Source organism: Lepidothrix coronata, unplaced genomic scaffold, assembly GCF_001604755.1.
Source record: "Lepidothrix coronata isolate B3197 unplaced genomic scaffold, Lepidothrix_coronata-1.0 Scaffold91, whole genome shotgun sequence".
Lineage (NCBI taxonomy): Eukaryota > Metazoa > Chordata > Aves > Passeriformes > Pipridae > Lepidothrix > Lepidothrix coronata.
The window spans coordinates 3,192,431-3,211,613 of record NW_016690271.1 but is presented as its reverse complement, the minus strand read 5'-3'; the positions used below and the strand labels follow the sequence as shown (position 1 = coordinate 3,211,613).

At 51.1% G+C, this 19,183-nt stretch overlaps 1 protein-coding gene across 13 annotated transcripts in view; it reads left to right on the top strand.

Moving 5' to 3' along the window:
- MSI2 (musashi RNA binding protein 2) overlaps positions 1 to 19,183 on the top strand; it is a 221,682-nt gene that overhangs the window by 161,226 nt on the left and 41,273 nt on the right. For all 13 annotated transcript variants that reach the window (XR_001875920.1, XR_001875921.1, XM_017821648.1 and 10 more), the window contains exons 8-9: positions 8,091 to 8,173; positions 15,312 to 15,426. Coding sequence is in view for 11 of the 13 variants with exons in the window: in XM_017821648.1 (XP_017677137.1) it covers positions 8,091 to 8,173; positions 15,312 to 15,426 (198 nt within the window). In the remaining 2 variants the exon portion in view is untranslated. The remainder of the gene's footprint in view (positions 1 to 8,090; positions 8,174 to 15,311; positions 15,427 to 19,183) is intronic.

Here is a 19,183-nt window from a genome sequence, read left to right as displayed (position 1 = left end):
CGTGGTGCTCGGCGGGCAGCGGCTGCTGCCATGCATCATTAGGAGCTTGCTTTTCTGAGGAGAGCCTGACCCGGCTGGTGGCACGTGGGGTGGGGGCCTTTGTTCCTGCAGGGCTACCAAAATGTGCCTGCTCCTGGCCACTCACCAGTGCTCCACTTGTCCTTGTCCTTTGCCGTGTGACATCAGCCAGGGTAGGGGACTGGGGTCCCCCTCTGACTCTTCACGGGCAGTTCTGCCCCTTTTGGGAGCAGGAGAGGTGGTGAGGGGTGTTGGGGCAGTGGTGGCAGCTCCCCTGGCTTGTGGCAGGATGAGGGCCAGCAGGGCACGTTTTAGGGTGGGAATCAGTGTTCAGGTTTGGCACCAGTTCCATTTGCTGCAGGTCTCACTAATGAATAGACAGAAGTACAAGGCTCCCATTCTGGTGGATTGATTAATTGGATTACACAAGCATTTGGGGTTTTCTGCTTTGATAGCAAAAAGAAACCTGTTGGATTGTGCCATGCTTCTCTCACCCAGCAGAGCTCCCAGCATTTCTGTACCCCCAACCCACTTACGGAGCTGGGAAGTGCATCTGAACTACAGTGAGCATTGAAAGGCTGTGAGGAGCAGGGTGGGCCTGCTCCCAAATGCCAAGGAAAAAAGCAAACACTGCCTGAGATAACTTTCTCCTGCAGTCTCTCACATTTCAGCCTGATGCTTTAATTCCCGAGCTGCTGACAAATCTGCACCCGTTGAGACACGATGTCTCCAACGGAGAAAAGCTGAGTGGGGAACAAACTTAGGGGCCTCCTGTGTAGAAAATTCCAATGGAAAAGTGCAGATGTAAGAGTATCACACGTACCTGCAATTTTTCTTAGGTCACCGCTAATGCTTCTAAATGATCTGTGAACGCATTAATGGTTTCTGTTAATTAACAATATGATAAAACTGGCATTTAGTAAGCTCTGCGTAGTGTGCGTCTCAGTCATTATGTACTCAATGCTTTGGTTTGATTTCAGAACGTTAATAGAATAAAATTTTAATGAAGATTTGTTGTTATGAAAAATTTATTACCAGCAGTTCAGGTGCTGCTGCCGTGAGCACGGTCCGTGACGCGCAGCGGGTTCCCCAGGGGTCCCCGGGTGCTCCCTGACACTGAGGGGGCTTTGCCTGGGACCCACATCCTGGTCCCGGTTGGTGGCCCCTGAACCTGGAAAACTTTGGTCAGAATGGCTCTTTTGAGAGGGGGACAAGTCCCTGTACCCTTCATCCTCCCACTGGGGAAAATCCAGTTTGGGTGGATTTTGGCCCATTTGCAGAGACAGGCTGCCACGTGGTGCCTTTTTCTGTTCCTGAGCCATTCTCTCTTTGCAAATGCCACAGAGCCATGGGAGGACGGAGCGAGGAGCCTGAGCCTTGCAGCTTTCCCGAACAAAAGCAAAGGAATATCTTGCTGGTGCCCTTTATCCAGCTGCGCACTGACCTCGGTGCTCCCGCCGTGCTGGTATGGAAACGCCTGCGCCTCGGAGGGGGCTGCTCTGAGGCACTTGTCTGCTGATTTAATTTTGAGAATTTACTCTCACGTCGTGGAGAATATACTGACACTTTAAGCAGCTGCCTGTGTCTGCCAGGAGAACCTGCCTGTGTTCTGTGCCCAGCCCAAGGTGCACATGAGCACCCGATGGCTGTGCAGGCAGGTCGTGTCTTGGTGAGCGTCAGTCAGAGCAGCACGGCTGGAGAGCACACACTACAGTTAAATGAGGATGATATTTTCCATCCTAGACCATAGGTTTTAACCTTTTCCTTCCCTTTCCATCCCTTGGTGCATCCCTCTCCTGGTCTGGTTATCACAAGGATGAGGTGAGATCTTGTTCTCCTTGGAGCAGGTGGTTCCTTCAGGTGTGGTCATTGTTCTTCCCTGTTGGGAGGTTAGGAGGTAAAATCTGAGACTTGTGTCTCAGACTAGGGCTGTGGTGAGTATGGAGAGAGTTACTTCTTTGGAAACTGAAACCTCTCTTTCCCTGTGTTTGCAGCACAGGAAATTGGAATAACAGGAAATAACAGGTTAGAACTCACAGCTTTCGTCCTAGACAGTTTTTGGCTCTAACAAGCTGAGTTGCAGTACTTCAGATGAAAACTCGGAGAAAAGGACTGGGAAGTGAGGGGATAGAAACATGAGACGTGGACCACAGGGAATATTTAAGTGACTTTTCCAAAGACACAACCTAAGAAGGTGACAAAGTCAGGGCTGAGGTTTCAAGTCCTGGCTGTTGGGGTCTGGCACTGATGAACAAATGGCTTTTCCCCAAGGCAGGATTAAACACCCACGTCCTCATTCCCGGGCTCTGGGGGCAATGTCTTGTGTTACCTTTGCAGACAGCGAGAAGTTAGAAACATCCATGGTTCAGTGTCTGGGTAATTAAAATGTCCTGTCCCTTCTGCTTGGTTTGCTCTGTTTGTCTATAAAGATTCGTTGACAGTGATTGCAGGACTTGGTTTCACGTCCCCCCTCTCTGCCCCCCCTGCGGGTTTATCATTACTATTATTATTTTTATAAGGCAGCTTGGCAGGCTGGGAGCTTACTAAGGAACTTTTTCCCTTCTGATTACAAGGGATGTGTGAATAAAGTAGAATGGTATTGATTCACACCAATCTATGCATCGACTGTGTGGGAGCCACTTGCAATTCCCAGCAGCACTGGAAAGCTTTGCAACAGGGAGAAATATGACCAGGCAAGTTGAGAAAATAAATTAAACTAGTGTCAACTTTTCTTGTTTCTTCCCTCATTATTAATGGATGGAATGGGGCTCGTTTATCAAGAAGAGGAAAAATTAATTGACATGGGCTTTAATGTTATTATGCCTGGCTTGTCTGGTCACATTTCTTCATTTTTAATTTTTTTTTTTTTTTTTTACTTTTTGAAAGGCATTTTATTACCGTTCACAGGACCAGCTGCCAAAACTATGGGTATAAACAAGAAAGCAGGTGCATAAATAATACCACAGCAGGACTGGACCTTTCTCTGTTTCAGGGCTTAAGTAACTTAAGTCTGGGGAGCGGGGCAGACGCGGGCGCGTGGGTTGGGTACGAGCCCCGACACAAAGGGGGAGCACAGCCTCAACTGGTATTTCCTCATTACGATGCCGAGGCTGCAGAGGGTGTCAGGCTGGATGTTCCCCTCTGCCAGCACAGCCGGGCCTCGGGCGGCTCCTGCGCCGGGGCCGGTGGGATTGGGGAGCCTGCGGACCCCCAGCTGTGCTCCCACTGCGCCAGCTGTGTGGGAGTCGGGAGCAGGACGGGGCTGGGAGCACTTTGTGTGTGTAGGGGGACTGATCCTGCACTAACAAGAGCCCCAGCCTTGTGTGTGTAGGGGGACTGATCCTGCACTAACAAGCAACTTGTAGCTTGGGGTTATTCCTGCTGAGCAGCGGGAATGAGGTTTAAGCGGAGCTGTATTGATGTGATGTGGGCCATGTAAATCTCCTCCTTTCTCCTCTCCATGCTTGTCTCCTGTTCTTTGGTGTTGCTGTGCAGGACAAAAGAGCCCTGGTGATCCCCAGCTTCCCAGAAGCTGTTGGTGAACTCTGGTGCTCTGGCTGCTCTGAGTGCAGGACAAGGCTGTCCCAGCTGCAGAGGCCCCGCAGCCTCTCTGGCAGTGTGGGCACAGCTCGGGCAGAGGGAGCGTGGCTGATGAGATGAAGTGACTTGCTCCACATCACCAGGGGACCCCCAGACAGCCTGGCAGTCAAAACAGGCCCCTCCAACTCTACTTGCAGTATCTTCACACACCAGAGCATCCCTCTGGTGGCTGAAGAGCCCCTCACAGCACCACGGTGCCTGTGCCACGGACGGTGCTGTGCCTGCTGCTGGTGAAGGTGGTTTTGACTCAGGAACCATCTGTGAGGTGGTGATGGGAGTGGTGGCACCTGTGGCACTGCCCTGGCTGTGTGGGAGTGGGCACCCCACTGTGGCAGGGCTCTGATCTGCCCATCAGAGCCCTGCTGGTCCAACCCCAGCATTAGCCTGGGTTTAACCTCTGTGGCGTGGGATACAATCACCTTGTTTTCCTTGTTTCAGTGCGTGCAGGGGCTCAGGGAGCGAGCCCTTTGCCCGGGTAAGCTGCTTTCGTGTAATTCTGCTGCCGAGTGACGTCCCCGGCGTGTGCAGCCGCAGCTGCGACACCGATCCCTGTGCACACAGAGCCGGGGCTGTGGGAACGGCCCTGCCAGCCAGGGGAGGGAGGTGGATCTCGTGGCAATGGTGGCGTCATCTCAGCTATATTTTACCGAGGCTGACGTAAAACCGCTCAAGTGATGGCAAAAGCATGAAATATAGTTGTTTGAGTGGGTAAAAAAACCAAAATACAGAACATGGGAGCACTGACATTTGATGTCTGCAGTCTGGCTTTTTAGTAGTATTTATGCCTTCTGCCTGTTCTTCTACAGTATTTTAATCTTTTTATGCTTTCAGTCACTTCCTCTGGACAGAGTTGCTCTCATTGCTGGAGTACTGTGGCAGAATGTGCTGGGCTGAGCTCTGTGGAGCCGCCTGCCCACAGGCCTGGGCAGCTTCTGCAGCTGAACAAGACTTGGGGTCAAAGGAGGTTTTTCGTAGAATCACAGAATAATTTAGGTTGGAAAAGACCTCCCAGATCATCAAGTCCAACCTTTGACCGATCCTCACCTTGTCACCCAGCCCAGAGCACTGGGTGCCACCTCCAGTTGTTCCTTGGACACGTCCAGGATGGCGACTCCACCACCTCCCCGGGCAGCCCCTTCCAGTGCCCTTTCCATGAAGGAATTCTTCCTGAATTCTTCTTTTTGGTGTCACCAAGGTGTGTTGGAGGATGTGTCCTGTGCCATGGGATGTCAGGTGTCTGGGCTGGCATCATTTTGGTGCCTGTTGGTGCACATTAACCAACAGATGAATGGAGTGGGATGACTCCTTTTTTCCAGCAGATGAATGGAGTGGAATGACTCCTTTTTCCCAGTCGATGCCAAAGGAGGATTTTTCACCTGAAGGTCTCAGCTTCCTTTTATGCTGGCACTTGTCTTGGAGCCTCTTGTTTGGGGGCATCTGTTCGCCTCTTACTTTATTTTTTTCCCTCTTCTTTGTCTTTTCTTTTACAGAAAAGATTATTCAAATGAATATTCAGTTTTATTCATTTGAATAAAAAACCCAACCGTTTGACTCTGTTAAATGCTTATCTCTTAAATAGAGCTTGTTAGCTTCCAATAATAGCTTCATTCAGAAGGATGCAGTATAATTTCATTTTAAAACGTGTGCTCCTTGACAACCGGAATCCTATTTCTGTCACCGTTTTCAACAGCCGCCTTTGTTTTGGGTTAATCTTTTTCATACACTTTCTGAGAACGATTTTTTTGTTGACTCTTAGTCCCTCTCAGAAGAAATAATTGTCTATTTAGTCCAGGAAGGGTTCTGAGAGTTTTGGTAATTTAAAAATGAGCGTGTATTCATTATGGGAACTAATAAGTCATGTGTGCAGGGGGATCTTTGTGTGGGTGCAGTTATTAAAAGTTGGAATCTGATATCCATGAAGTGAAACAAGAAAAGAATCCTGGAATGGGTTGGGTTGGAAGGGACCTTAAAGCCCATCCAGTTCCACCCCCTGCCATGGGCAGGACACCTCCCACTGTCCCAGGTTGCTCCAAGCTGTGTCCACCCTGGCCTTGGACACTTCCAGGGATGGGGCAGCCACAGCTTCCCTGGGCAACCTGTGCCAGGGCTAAGGTCTCCCTTAAAGGACCTTTTACCCATCACTTTTATGAACTTTTTAATTCTGGGTTGTATGATCTCTTGGGGGTTGTTCATTTGGGGAGCAATGGCATCTCTGGAATAACATCCTGTGGGATTTAAGTGCCTGTTTACCTGCAGATGGAAATCCTCTGGTTGTCCCCTGTAAGTTAGAGGAGTTGGGAATCAGACATAAGATGTTGTGAGCCTTCAGCTCTGGATGCAGAGCCCTGTATGGGCACCTGACCCTGCGAACCCCTTCCCTTCCAGAGAGGATGGAATGGGAGGTGGTAGTAGGTTATTTCACATTTCCAGTCTAACCAAGTGCCACAGATCTTTTTAGAAACCTGCAAGTGCCTGCTGACACCTACAGATTGTTTTTTTATTGTTACAAAATCTGGAAATGCAGGGAGCTGGCTGGCTCTGTGGTTTAATGAGACAAATGATTTTTTGACAAACCTGTGTTTAAGGCATATGGAGTGGGAGGAGAATGGGAAACTCGTTTCTGAGTCCAGACGTGTAATGACTGCAGTGGATTTCCTTGCAGTGTTTGGCATATTAGGGCTAATCTCCTAAATTCCCTCTGCCCTCCATCCTGGCACCGAGACCTGACACAAGTTGCAGGAGAAATCCTCAACTGCAGCCCTCGCTAATGACTTACTAATGATGAAGATGCTGCTGGTGCTCAAACAATTAATGACTTGTAGCCCTGGCCTGGCCATCTCATGGCACCAGGCAGTCAGTCCCCAGCCACACACAGCTCCCAGCTCCAGGAATTGCTCCGGGAATTGCTCCAGGAATTGCCCGGTGCAGCGTGCACCAGGATTCCTGGGATGCCGAATTCAGCCAGTTAACCACAAAAATTTTAGTTTTAACTACGGGTCTGTTTAAGGTGGATTTAAATGGAGTAATTTAGAAGGCAAATGAAAGACTTATGTAAAAAAATTCAGGCTGCTGCCTGCTCTAAGTGCAAAGCAAAGCAGTGTTCTGAGCCTGGTGTGCTGTCAGATGATGTGTTATGCCTTGGAGAAGAGCTAGAAACCATTCCTGGTGGGTTTTCCCCTGGTGAGAGGGTCTGAAGAGGGATGGGAGCATTCCCCATTGCTACACATACTGTGTGTTCCTGAAGGACCCATCCAGGAACTGCTCAGACCTCACTCTGAAATGCTTCCCAGCATTGAGTACTGTAGCCTGCAAAGTGTCTCCTGTACCTGGAGGTTGCAAGAAGCCTCTTTATATTTTTAACACTTTCTACTGTGCCCCACCGAAGCAAATTCAGTGTGTGTTCAGCAGGATGCAGTTTTTAGTGCGGTTTGGGGGAATGGAGTTCATCCTGTTATTACATTTTTGAGATTTCATTAGCTTAATTTGTGTCGGTGTTGACTCATCAAGCCTTCGCCAGAGAAATGTAGCACATTAGCTTGATTTTTTTTTTTCCTTAAGGAAGGAGCAGGGAACAGGACAGTGTGTAGCTGTGGTGGGCTGCCAGATCCCTTCAGTGCAGCCCCAGCAGAGCAGACAGTGAACAGCTACAGGCAGGCAGCAGGCATCAAACAGCCTAAACCAGCCCCAATCCGTGGCTCTTTGAAGCACCAGCGGAGAAGAGAGGAACGATTAGATCAGAGGCCTTAAATGTAATGGGTTCCTGGAGGCCTCAGGATGTCCTGATGAGGTATTAGAGGAAGTAATTCAGGAAGAAAGGGACAAATAACCACCTCCGGAGCTGGGCTGACCGGCGGGGCCGGGTGGGGAGTGTCGGAGCACGTGGAAACAAAGTGCTGCTGTGTGTTTGGGAAGCACTGGGGGTTTTTTTCCTTGCCAGGGGTAAATGAGGAATCATCTTCTGTCTTCCCGGATTTTTATGGTTTTTTGGGTCGTGTAATGAGTCAGCTCTAATGGAGAAGTCCCGTGGAATTAAACAAGAGATGAAATCAATATGGTTCCATAGAAATATAATTGGGTTTTGTGGAGACTGCTCTTAAAACCCTATAAGGTGTAAAAGAAAATACAGCCTTATTGTAGTTTCTGAGCCATCATGTAGCTGGGGTGTAACTATCCATTAAATTCTGCAGGATGGATCAAAAAATCCATAAGGAGGTTTTAATTCTCCATTAAATCCTATGGAAGAGCTGGAACAGAACCGTATTAATTTTCCCTGAGACAATGCTTCTTCCCTCCATTAGTCTGCAATCAGCTCAGGAACAGCTCCATAGGCAGCAGGTGTAGTCACACGTGCATGTTGTTATGGAAGTTTTCCAAAGTCCCAATGGCTAAATAAAGCTTTATTAAAATGAAATTGTTAAGCTTAACTAATGTTTTTCCTTCCCTCTTCCCCTTTTTGTATCTTTATTAAATAGGATTTGGCTTCGTAACTTTTGAAAATGAAGACGTGGTGGAAAAAGTCTGTGAGATTCATTTCCACGAAATCAATAATAAAATGGTAAGTTGATGGTGTGTTGGTGACAGCGAGTTCTCACCTCGGGTCACAGACATGAGCTATGTCTGGGGGGGATTGTGGCCCTCTGGGACACCCCTCTGGGAGGTTAGTGGGGTGCTGGGGTGGTGAGAACAGGGTGGTGCTGAGCCTGGCCCACGGCTGGCCCAGCCCCTGCTCCTGTCCCCCCGCAGCAGGACGGGTGTCTGTCCCCATGGCACAGGCTCAGGCAGCCGCCCCAGAGCACCTTTTGGTGTGGGAAGGCAAAGGGCTGAGTGTGGTGGGAGCTGAGCTGCTCAGCTTCTCGAGCAGCCCTGGAGCAGCCTTTCTCCTCCTCCTCCTGCCCATGGTTGTTGCCGAGGCAGCTGCCGAGCGATGGCATCAGGGGGGTTTGGGAGGGAAGTGCCCTGGGGTGGCTGTTCTAGCCCATGTGCTCCCAGAAGTGCAGTTCTGGCTGAGCTCCCGGGTCTGATCCTGCTCTGACGTGGCTGCTGCCTCTGGCCTGTGTCCCAGGAAGTTGTGGCTCTCTGCCATGGAGCCACAATCCCTTCCCACCCAGGCCTGACCCAGGAGCCAGACCTGGGTGAAGTTCCTCCTCAGTGACAGACAGGTCCCAGGTTGTGGGTTGCCCTGTCAGTAAAGCCACTGAGCCAGATGAAAAGGGGCATTTGTATTTCAATTGCTGCAGTAACTTTGATATTTTCAGCTAAAATATTCTTTTTCCCTTTGTCAAAACATCCTTTGCTTCTCAAATGTGTATTCAGATATGCATTGTATATTGGTCTGATATGTGTTCACAGACTTTAAATTCAATAATAGAGCTTTTAGTGTGGATAAGATCAAAGCAATCTCCTTGGCATATGCTGGAGGCCTGATTCAATATTTGACTTGCTAATTTTTCCCAGGGCACTGAAATAATATTCCTCATATTGTTCCTCAGTGCAATATGCGTCTGAAATAAAAGTGAGGGTCCCCTCGGCCAGCTGTGGGGTGGGGTGGTGGGGCAGGTCTGGGGCAGTGCTCCTGGTCCTGTGGGAAGCCTCTTGCTCCACTTCAGGTGGATGCCTCATCTTCAGGTGGATGCTGTGGGCTTTGTCTCTGCCCTGTTTGAGCATCTTGCTGCCCGTGAGCCCCCTCCTGCACTGGGGTCTCCTGCCTGCCCCAGCTACACCTCACCTGAGCTGCCTGCGGGGTGAGGGAAGGCTCATTCCTCTTTATATAGTTACTGAGTGCTGATTAATCTGCCTTAAAGTTTAAAAAAAGAGCAAACCCCAACCACCCGCAGACGACAGACCCAGCAACAAATTAGGAAGTACTTGGGATGTAAATTTAGGGATTGGCAGGTGGGAGGGAAGAGCTCCAGGGTTTTCCTACCCACAGCGGGTGGGCACATGTCGTATCATGCTCCATAGATTTAGTTATTCCCACAATACTTTTCTCTGGAGTAGGGCTCAGCCTTTGCCTGGCTCAGGATTGCCTCTCTGGGGTGCTGTGGGGGTGATGGATGGGGCAGCAGGTGCTGGTGTGTCCTGGTGCCAGCAGCAGGGCAGGGCACAATGTTTGATGATTCATCCCTGGGTCTGTACCCACGGACTAGAAAAGCCTCACCTGGTTCTTGGTATCCCCTGGGAGGAGGGGTTGGGGGAGAGCTGTTGAGAGGATCCCTTCCCAGGCAAAAGGCTGCATGGGAACGTGACAGCAGCACGGGGGGTGTGGAGGATGGGACAGGGTGAAAACACTCAAGGAGCATCACAAAGAGCCAGAGAAGCAGTGTGGGCTGTTGGTATTTGTTGTTGGATAATTACAATACCTCCTGCTTGCTCGGTGCACGCTCCAGGTGCCACCATGCTCTGAGTGTTCTCTTCTTGTCACTCCTTCAGCACTAATTTTGAAAGCAGCCCACGAGCAAGGGGATGAGACATGATCCTGTTTTGGGACTGAGTCATCGTCTTGCTGATGTGTCTGCACATGAATTGCCAGACCCACGCAGGGGCAGGGGAGCTCGTGTGTGTGCGTGTGACAGGAGCTGGGGCGGCTGGCCCGGATGCCCGGGGTGACACACGGCTGGCCAGGGGCAGCGTTGGGCACGGATGTACTTGGGTCATGTCCCCCTCTAGCCTTGAGCTGTGGAGGGGACGGGCTCTCTCAGCCCACCTCAGCCTGAGGTGATGGGGTTTGCACCATTCCATGACCTGGGCCTGGGACACCCTGTCCTCATCCCCATCCCCATCCCCAGGCTGCTCAACTGGGGCATCCACGGCTCCGTGGGCACCGGCTCACCCTGAGCTTGCTCTTCCTCGTCTGCTGACCTCTGTCATTTCCCAAAATGCAGGGGCAAGCAAAGGGCAGGGGGTGGCTGCTCCCCAGCCTATTTCCAGCTCCTGTCTCCCTGGCAGGCTATTTTTAGCTCATCCATTCTACTTCTGTTGCCATCCGTAAAGCTTAGAATGTCAACTGTAATATTAAACGAGCAGTGGGGAAGTGAAAAGAAAATGCCAGGGAGGTATTTAATAACTGAAACTCGGAATTTACGTGGGAGGCCAAAGATGCTCCAAACATTGCGGGGGGGACAATAAACCCAAACAAGCTGTCCCTGGATTATTGCTCCTTTGACAGGAGCAGGCAGCTTTTGCAAAGACACCTGGTTTTCTAACATGGTGCAGAAGTAGCTGGAAAAGAAATGTGAGAGAGTAATTTATTTTCCCCTAGATCCCGCTGTGCTGGAGTCGTTCACCTCACGGGTACAGCGGGACACACGCTGGTGAGAGGGGCAATGAGCCAAGCCTGGAGTCAGGGTCTCATGTCAGGCTCTGGAGCAGCTGACAGAAATGTTGGGCTGTTCTAGAACAGGCTCTGACACTGCCCAGCACCTGTGGCTCTTCCTCTCTCTCAGGGTGGGATTTTGTGGGGTTTTTGTTTCTTTTGTTGTGGGCTTTTTTTAGTGCATTGGTGCTCCTCAGGCTTCTCCCCGAGCTGTGTGGTGCCACGTCAGGTGTGTCTGTCACGTGCCACGTGCCTTTGGGTTTGCATCCAACTACTGACCCCCATCCCTGTGAGCAAATTGGTTTAGTGTTGTCTTCAGTGGGCTTTAAATGACGAGACTTCCCTTGTGGGGGTCTCCAAGGCTGGGTTCTCCATCCTGCATGGGACAAGAGGGAGCTTCCCCACTCTGGATGTATTTAGGGACAGACTCGTCTGCCCACTCACAGCTGGCGACTTCTCTTGCAGTCTGAGGAGGTGCCAGACCATTGGCCCCACCTCACCTTTGCCAGTCACAGACTGGTTTGGGTTGGAAGGGACCTTAAAGCTCATCTCATTCCACCCCCTGCCATGGGCAGGGACACCTCCCACTAGCCCAGGTTACTCCGAGCCCCATCCAACCTGGCCTTGGACACTTCCAGGGATGGGGCAGCCACAGCTTCTCTGGGCAACCTGTGCCCATGCCTGTTCCAGTTCATCTGGTTCCAGGCCCCAGCCATTGGTCAATGATCTGACACATCAACAGACCCACGGTCTAAGGCATTTTCTAAAATAAGCTTATGACCTCTCTGCTGCTGCCTGGTGCAGCTTGCCATGGTGTGAGTGACATGATGTCCCCAAGGTGAGCAAACCCCAACAAGCTGCAAATCACACGTTTCTGGCACGACAAAGTCGCCTTGTCTTTGGGTGGTTCGATGGGGGTTTGTGCATTGTGGATACTGCGCATTCTGCTTTCCTGAAAATAGCCCTGGTTTCCCTGGAAAGCTGTTAGCCAGGGTTTGCGAGACATCCTGGGCTGAGAGCTGACAGCCTGTTTTGTTGGCCGGGTATAAGAGGCTTTTCACTCCCCAGCTCAGCCCTCCTGGGTTCCCGTGGCTGCGACTGCTCTGCTTGACCCAGGAGTACCCCAGTGTAAGGTTAATTCTCCAAACTAGACTAAACAAAAATAGTGAATTTTAGTTTCCTTGCCTTTTTTTCTTCTTTTTTTTTTAGCCTAAGAGTTAAACCTTTCTTTGTTGGGCTGCTGAAAGTGCAGCACATCCTCATACAGGAAGGTGGAAAAAATCTGGAAATTATTAAGATGCCCAGAAACACTGAACTGAAAGTTTGAGTGAGGTCCAGATTTATATACAAAGACCCTCATCGGGCAGCTCTCAGGGGTGATTCGATAAGGAGCTGAGCCCTGACTCATAAATCCACATACATTCCCTCTTGGAGAAGCTCCATTGCACATCCTGGCACATGTGACATCCCTGCTGCCTCCGGGGTTTCCCCTCACAGTAACTGTGCCTATGGGGTGGTTATGGCCACCTCCACCCCTTCCCCATGAAGGACAGGACTGGAATCTGGCAGAAGAGCAGCAAATCCCCTTTTTTTTCTGCTTTTGCTGTTGGTGACAAGGCACCATCCAAGCCCCCCACCACTCACGTGGTGCTTCACCTCCTCTTCCTATATTGTCCCAATTTGCTGGGCTGATGTGTGGGCAGCTTCCCAGAGCACCTCCTGGTCTGGCACTGCTGTCGGGGGAGTGTAACAGTCTCCCCAAGGTGAGCTGCCAGGACTGGAGTCAGGCAGTCTCTTCCCCCAGGACAGCAGATCGGGGCCAGGCTCCCGGTCCCGTATCCTGCGTGTCTCCTCCTGTGGGGAGAGTCTCTGCTGGGTAACAGAGAATATTCTCGCCCTCCATATGGGGTATACTTGTTTACAGAGGCTTAGAAATTATTTTTCCTTCCTACTGGTGACTTTTTCTTCCCCTTTAAATCCGGGTTAAAACTCCTCTGCAGCTCACTGCCGTTCCCTTTGTATCCTCGTGTGCTGTGGAATCAGAAGCGGTGCCAGGCTTGCAGAGAGCAGCGGTGGACTGGGTTGTGGTTGCAAAAGCTAATTACCAGGTTATTGTTTCTAACAGTGCTAATCCCAACTTCATTTTCCTGTTAATTGTCCATCCATCCGGACTAGATGGGTTTTGTCATCCTGACTGTGCAGTGCCGGTGGCTGCGAGGTGTAACCAGTGCTGCCGTGACGGTGGGAGCTGTGGCCATCCCAGACGATGTGGCTGTGAAATGTAGTGGCACTTCTGGTGCTCCCCATCATCTGAGTGGAGGAGTCAGATTGGCAGACTCCTGTGCAATGATCCCCTGTTTAAAAATCAGCAAAGGAGCGTTTGGGAGGATGTTGCCGTGCTGTTGTGGGAGGCTGGGGCTGGTGCTCAGGATTCTGAGCTCGCCGTATCCCTGGGTTCTGGGAGTGATTCATAGAATCACAGAATGGTTTGAGTCAGAAAGGACCTTAAAGTTTATCTTGTTCCAGCCTCCTGCCATGGGTAGGGACACCTTCCACTGTCCCAAGTTGCTCCAAGCCCTGTCCAACTTGGCCTTGAACACTTCCAGCAATGGGGCAGCCACAGCTTCTCTGGGCGACCTGTGCCAGGGCCTCACACTGGATGGGGAGGAGAGGCAGGGCAGGCTTTTATCTGGGGGGCTTTCTGAGGGCACTGAGGTTTTGGGAGGGGTACAGCCCAATTAGGGCTGTTTCCTTTGTGCAGCAGTGTTCGGGCTGTGCCTACCCACCTCTGCTCCAGCATCCTCATCCCTCTCTGCCCTTTTCCTGCTGCCTCCTGCCAGGACCCAAACACTTCTTGGCAGAAAAGCAGCAAAGAGAAGTTCCAGGAGAATTTTGCTCCACAAGTCCCTGGGTTGGGGCAGCCTGGCATGTGTTCTGACAGCACAGGCAGAGTGTGAGCATTGTAGCTTTGGGAAGTGTCGCAAGGAAACAAAGCAAATGGGATCTGTGGAGGTTGGCAGCAGGAAGGGGAGAGGAGTAGGTGGGTTTGTTTAAAATCCTCCTGTTCCAACCAGGTAACCTTTCTGAGAATTGCATAAACCTGGGATTGTCTCTGGTGGGGTTGCCTAGGAACAGGCGGGCAGTTTTCCTAAGATGATGGACACACAGTCCCTGCTCGGGCTGTTGGGCACTAGGATGGTGAGCCATGTTATCCCACATCCTGGGTTTGCCTGGAGCAGCTTCCTGCTCACATGGGACACCTTGTGCCAGAGGTGGAGGGATTGGGAGACCTGGAACCAACCCTCCACAACAGATAGCCCCTTCCCAAGCCCCTGCACAAGCCCCTGCACATGGCTGTGCCACCGTGTCTGCTGGGAGTGAGGTCCTGGATTGCAGCAACCCTGCTCCCACTCTGGAATGGCCAGGCAAGGGCTGGAGGGAGTGTAAACATGCAAAGAAGATCAAGGAACTGGTTGAAAAACAAAGTTAGAGGCACAAAACTCAAACCTGTGGATTCAGCCCTCAGACAAGTGATGCTCATCGTACAAACTGTGCAGGTGGGGCGTCCCCACACCCCAGGCAGCTCTGGGCTGTGTGGCTGCACATCATCCTATTGCTCAGAGCGTGGGCTGAGGTGTAGAGCCATAGGAATGGGTTCAGCCAACTCCAGTTAGCTTCAAACCAGCTGACTGGTGCGACTGTAGCACCGGTGCTAAGGGGACCATGGGGGCAGTCAGCTGGAGGGGTGAGTTGGCATTGCTAGAAACTGTGGAAAATTGCTTTATTTCTCCCTTTTCCTGGCCAGAAAGAGGGTGGCTTAGGGTGCTGGATGGCCTACATGTCCCGCTGCCTGCGGAGCTGGATCAGCATCTCACACAGGGATCACTGTGCGGTTCTAGTGGCGTTAAGCAACTTCCGAAGGCAGCGGGAGTAGCTGGAAGAATGCAGATCCTTTATTAATAGGGTTTACAGAAATTTTCTGCTGGGTAGAAATATTGATTCTTTATTCCTATTTTAAAAGGAGCTTTTTGTAATGATCACTGGGAGTCGTTTTCCGTTATCGATTGCAGCGGAGCCGTGCCGGAGCCCTCCCTCCATTCATCCCGTCCCACGAGTGCCGGTTTTCCTTTCAGGAACACGGAACTTCTTAAATCAGCGTTTCTGTCATCTTTGGGGGGGTTGCACTTGGTGGTTAAAGAGACATACACGTTTGCTCTTTTAAATCTGGTTACGCCGTTCTGAAAGTTCACCTTTGAGGGGGAGGAGGTGTGGGGAAGGCAAACGCTAAAAATAAACCTCCCCCCTCAAGTAGATCAGTTCTGCGTTTGACATTTACATGGAATTCATTTGCATCTCATTTGTACGTGTTTCTGCTCAATAGGTAGAATGTAAGAAAGCACAACCTAAAGAAGTGATGTTTCCACCAGGGACGAGAGGAAGGGCACGTGGATTGCCGTACACCATGGACGCTTTCATGCTGGGGATGGGAATGTTGGGTAAGTGCCGGAGCCACCGCGCAGCTCCCGGGGCCGGCGGCTCCCGTGTTGTCTCCCTGATTCCCAAACCCTTAAAACCGTAGGGGTGAGCCAACCCCTGCACCTGCGTGGGTGCGAGGCTGAAACTTTTAGCAGGGGTGGAGTGGAGAAAATAATCCTGTCTGTGGTAAATGATTAACTCCCCCCCCCCCCGCCTGGAATATAAAAAATTTGCATTTAAATGGATGTTTTAAATAGCCTGTTTTACTCTTACTCGCAAAAATAGAATGATGAAAGATGCAGTGTGTTCATCCTGACTAAAAATGATCTCTCCCCTTTTTTAGAGGAATTGAGTCACACATTATTCCCCTTCTTTTAAAGGTAGCTTTGACAGTTCAGCATAGATAATTGAAAATCTTGCTGGTTCTTAAATGACATGGATGGAGGAAGCGGGGAGATGCGTAACAGGACAGGTCGCAACAATAATTACAAGTTTCAAGGAGATGGAATGGTATTTTAGTCCTGAGTATTGTGTCCAGAAAATACTAATTAAATGGGATAAATGATATTTAATGGCAAAATTCTATTTGTGTGCAAGGTCTATTTAGTTATAATTGGTTCTCATTTGTTTCTGCCTAGATAGTTGTTCTTTCTATATAATGTGACAACCTCTGGATACTCTCTCCTCAGCCAAAATGCTGCCAATCCATTGCTGATGTTCTTTTGTAAAACCCCATATATTTTCAACTTTCTGCTTTGTGTCCCTGGACTTCCCCTCAGTTGTCACGTGCTGTGTCCATAAAACTTGTGGGAATAAGGGGGCATCTGGGGGTGTCCCCTGGCAGCAGAGAGCCTTTCCCAGGCTCACGTTCCTGGTGTGTAGCCTCTCTGGGACGCTTTGAATTTTCTATCCTGTGTTTAGATGATCCCACAAACTGAGCACAAAACCCAGCCTTGGAAGCTGGGTTGCCCTGAGCTCTGCCAGGCAGGTCTGGGGGCTGCCTGAGATGCTGGAGGACCCCAAAGCTCCTGAGGTGGACATCAGGTCAGAGGACTTGGTTCCTGTGAGGATCAGGCTGTTGTGCTGAGGTGTCTGACTCCAGGCACCGCTTGATTTGATAGGAAAAACTCCCTGCCATGTTTGCTTTATCTCTGAATTAATAGTACTTCTGTTTGTGTGGCTGGAGCGATCCATTTCTGGGACGTGTAATTGGGTTATTTCAGCTGATCATCTGTTTTGCTGTCCCCACGCTCCACCGCCACCCTGCCCCACAGTGTTGGGAAATTACATTTTCTGCTTAAAATATTTATCTTGCTCTAGTCAGTCCATGATTTCGTTACCTGTGTGTTCGCAGTGTGCTCAAGCAAATGTACTTGATTTCTGCTGTTCCTCTTCCTTTTCCACCTGTGGTGCCCCGGGTTGGGGTGGGGAAGGTGGTGGGTGCCACCGTGCTGGCCAGTCCCCCCAGCTGCAGGAAGAGGGAGGCCATGCCACCCTGGGAAGCCAAGATCCACGGTGTCATCATCCCTCTTGTGCCCACCACGTGGCCTCAGCCCTTCTCCTTGCAGCAGGGCAGGGGGTGAGTGGAACCACATTCACCTCAGTGTCCTGAAGGGATAAATTGAGCCCTCGGGTGCAGCGGGAGTCATTCCCACTGGAGCTGCTTCTCTGGGAAGTGATTGTTTCTAGCTGTGGGAAGTAAGGGAAGAAACCCTCAGCAAGTGGACCTGCACAGAGGAAGAGATGGGGCACCTGTTGGCAGGCCCTGTCCTGCTGCAGGGGTGGGTCTGGGCCAACCCAACCGGTGCTGCTCCGGCGGGTCTCGCACCGCACCCTCCCTGCATTTCAAATTGGGGTGACTTGCTCAGCACTAGTGATTGATCCATGGTGAAAGCCAGATGCTTCATTATCCACTCTAGATGGTGTTTCATCTTCCCAGTTCCTGCTTGCTACAGTGGCACCGTGTTAAATAATTAAGTGCTAAACAAGGAGATTGCAGCGCAGGAGAGCAGAGCTGCCTGGATGGCCGTCAGAAGCCCCCATTTCAAAGGCTGCAGGGCCCATCCCTGTGGGAAGAGGGGTGTAATTAACCCATCAAACGACAAGGCACAGAATCCCATCGTGCCGGAGGCAGCGTCTGCCACAGCCGAGTGTTCTGCGGGGTCTCAGGAGGCCAGGTCAGCCCTATCCCGTTCCTCCTGTTCCGTGCCCAACTGGCCTGAACCAGAGCAAGTGGGGCTGCTCTGGAAGGATTTTTATACCTGTTTCCAGAAGCCCTTGTTCAAGGTCACCTTCTCCAGCTGCTGTTCACAGGCAGAGGAGGAATCAGAGGAACGAACGCACGAGACAACCCAAAGGAAGGAGCAGGGAGCGACTCCCTCCAAAGCTATTAAGGAAGTTGGTCTTTTTCATTAATCACAGCCTCCCCAAGGAGCCTACAGCAGCCGGGGTCTAAAGGTGCGCAGGCAGCCGCTTCTGTGATGATTTGGTTGATTGGAGCAAAATTAAAGTGTTCTTCTGAAAGGATTTTTTGACTCGGAGAGCGCGGGCAGGCTGAGCCTTCTGCCAGGAATGCTTCTGGGCTGTCTGGGGCTCAGGCTGCTCGTTGGACACACACGATCTTGAGGAGAGCAGGGGCATTAATGAGCCTCTCTGCATGAAGAGCGGTCGGGACAGTTTTGGTTCCACTGACCTCCCTTTCTCTGTCAGCCCATCTTCCCTGTCAGGAAGAGCTGCTCCCCAGCCCTGGGGATGCTTGTGAACAGGTCCCGTGTCCCTCCCTGCACATGTCTGTGGCTCAGTGGGAGCAGTTTGGTGACCAGGAAGTTCACCCTGTGCCTGGAGCCTGACTGCTGTCACCTGGTCCTGGTGTGCAGACCAGGAGCCCTGTCACCCAAGGACTTGACGGTGTCACATGTTGCCCCATAGCTTTTTGCCCTCTGTTCAGGTCTGTGCCTGCAAACTCGAAAATAAGAGAGAAAAGAAGAAAGCAACATTAAGAGGAGATGGTCTTTGTCTGCCCTCCCATCTGAAGCTGCTCTCTGGGACGGTGCAGCCACCAAGTCAGTGGTCCCGGTGGTGACACCCAGATCTGGATGTGACCCTGAGCTCGGGCCCCACAGCACTCATTTCTCCTGGCAGTGGGCATCTTTCTGGTGTTTAATGTTAAAATTGGGCTCCTTTAACTTGCAAATCCCTCCAGAGACGGGAGCGCTCGTCCCCCAAAGCTTACACCCCTGGAGTGCCGGCGCGATGTCCGGTAGGATCACCGGGTTTCGGAAGGTCTCTGGCAGGGCTGTGTGTTCCTGCACACGCTCAGTCTAGGTAGGCTGAGCTCATGCATAAAAGAAGCTTGTGCCCTTCAAAGAAAGTCATTCCTTTTTCCATCAGACACTGTTGAGTGCAGTAGCAGCTGCCTGTGAGGCAGGATTCCAACGGGGAGCCCTTGGTTAGCACAGGCTGCCCCGGAGGCTGGCACGGTGCTCCGGCACCCGCTGCCGATGGGCACAGCTGCCATGAGTGTCATGTCACTCCTTAGTCCTGTGGAGTAGGAGACAGGTCAGCCCAGGGCCAAGGGAGAAGCTTCTCCAGCAGATGTGTTTCCTCTCTGTAGCTGCTCCCCAGGATGTGACCACCTGTGTGTCTATAGGGGATTATTTTTGGCTTTCATTCCTTCATGCTATAGGTGCTTATATCAAGGTCACAGCACGTTTCTTTTGGGAAAGACCCTCAGGATTTTTGTTGCAGCGTGGGACTGTGCTTTGGTGGGAAGACCCT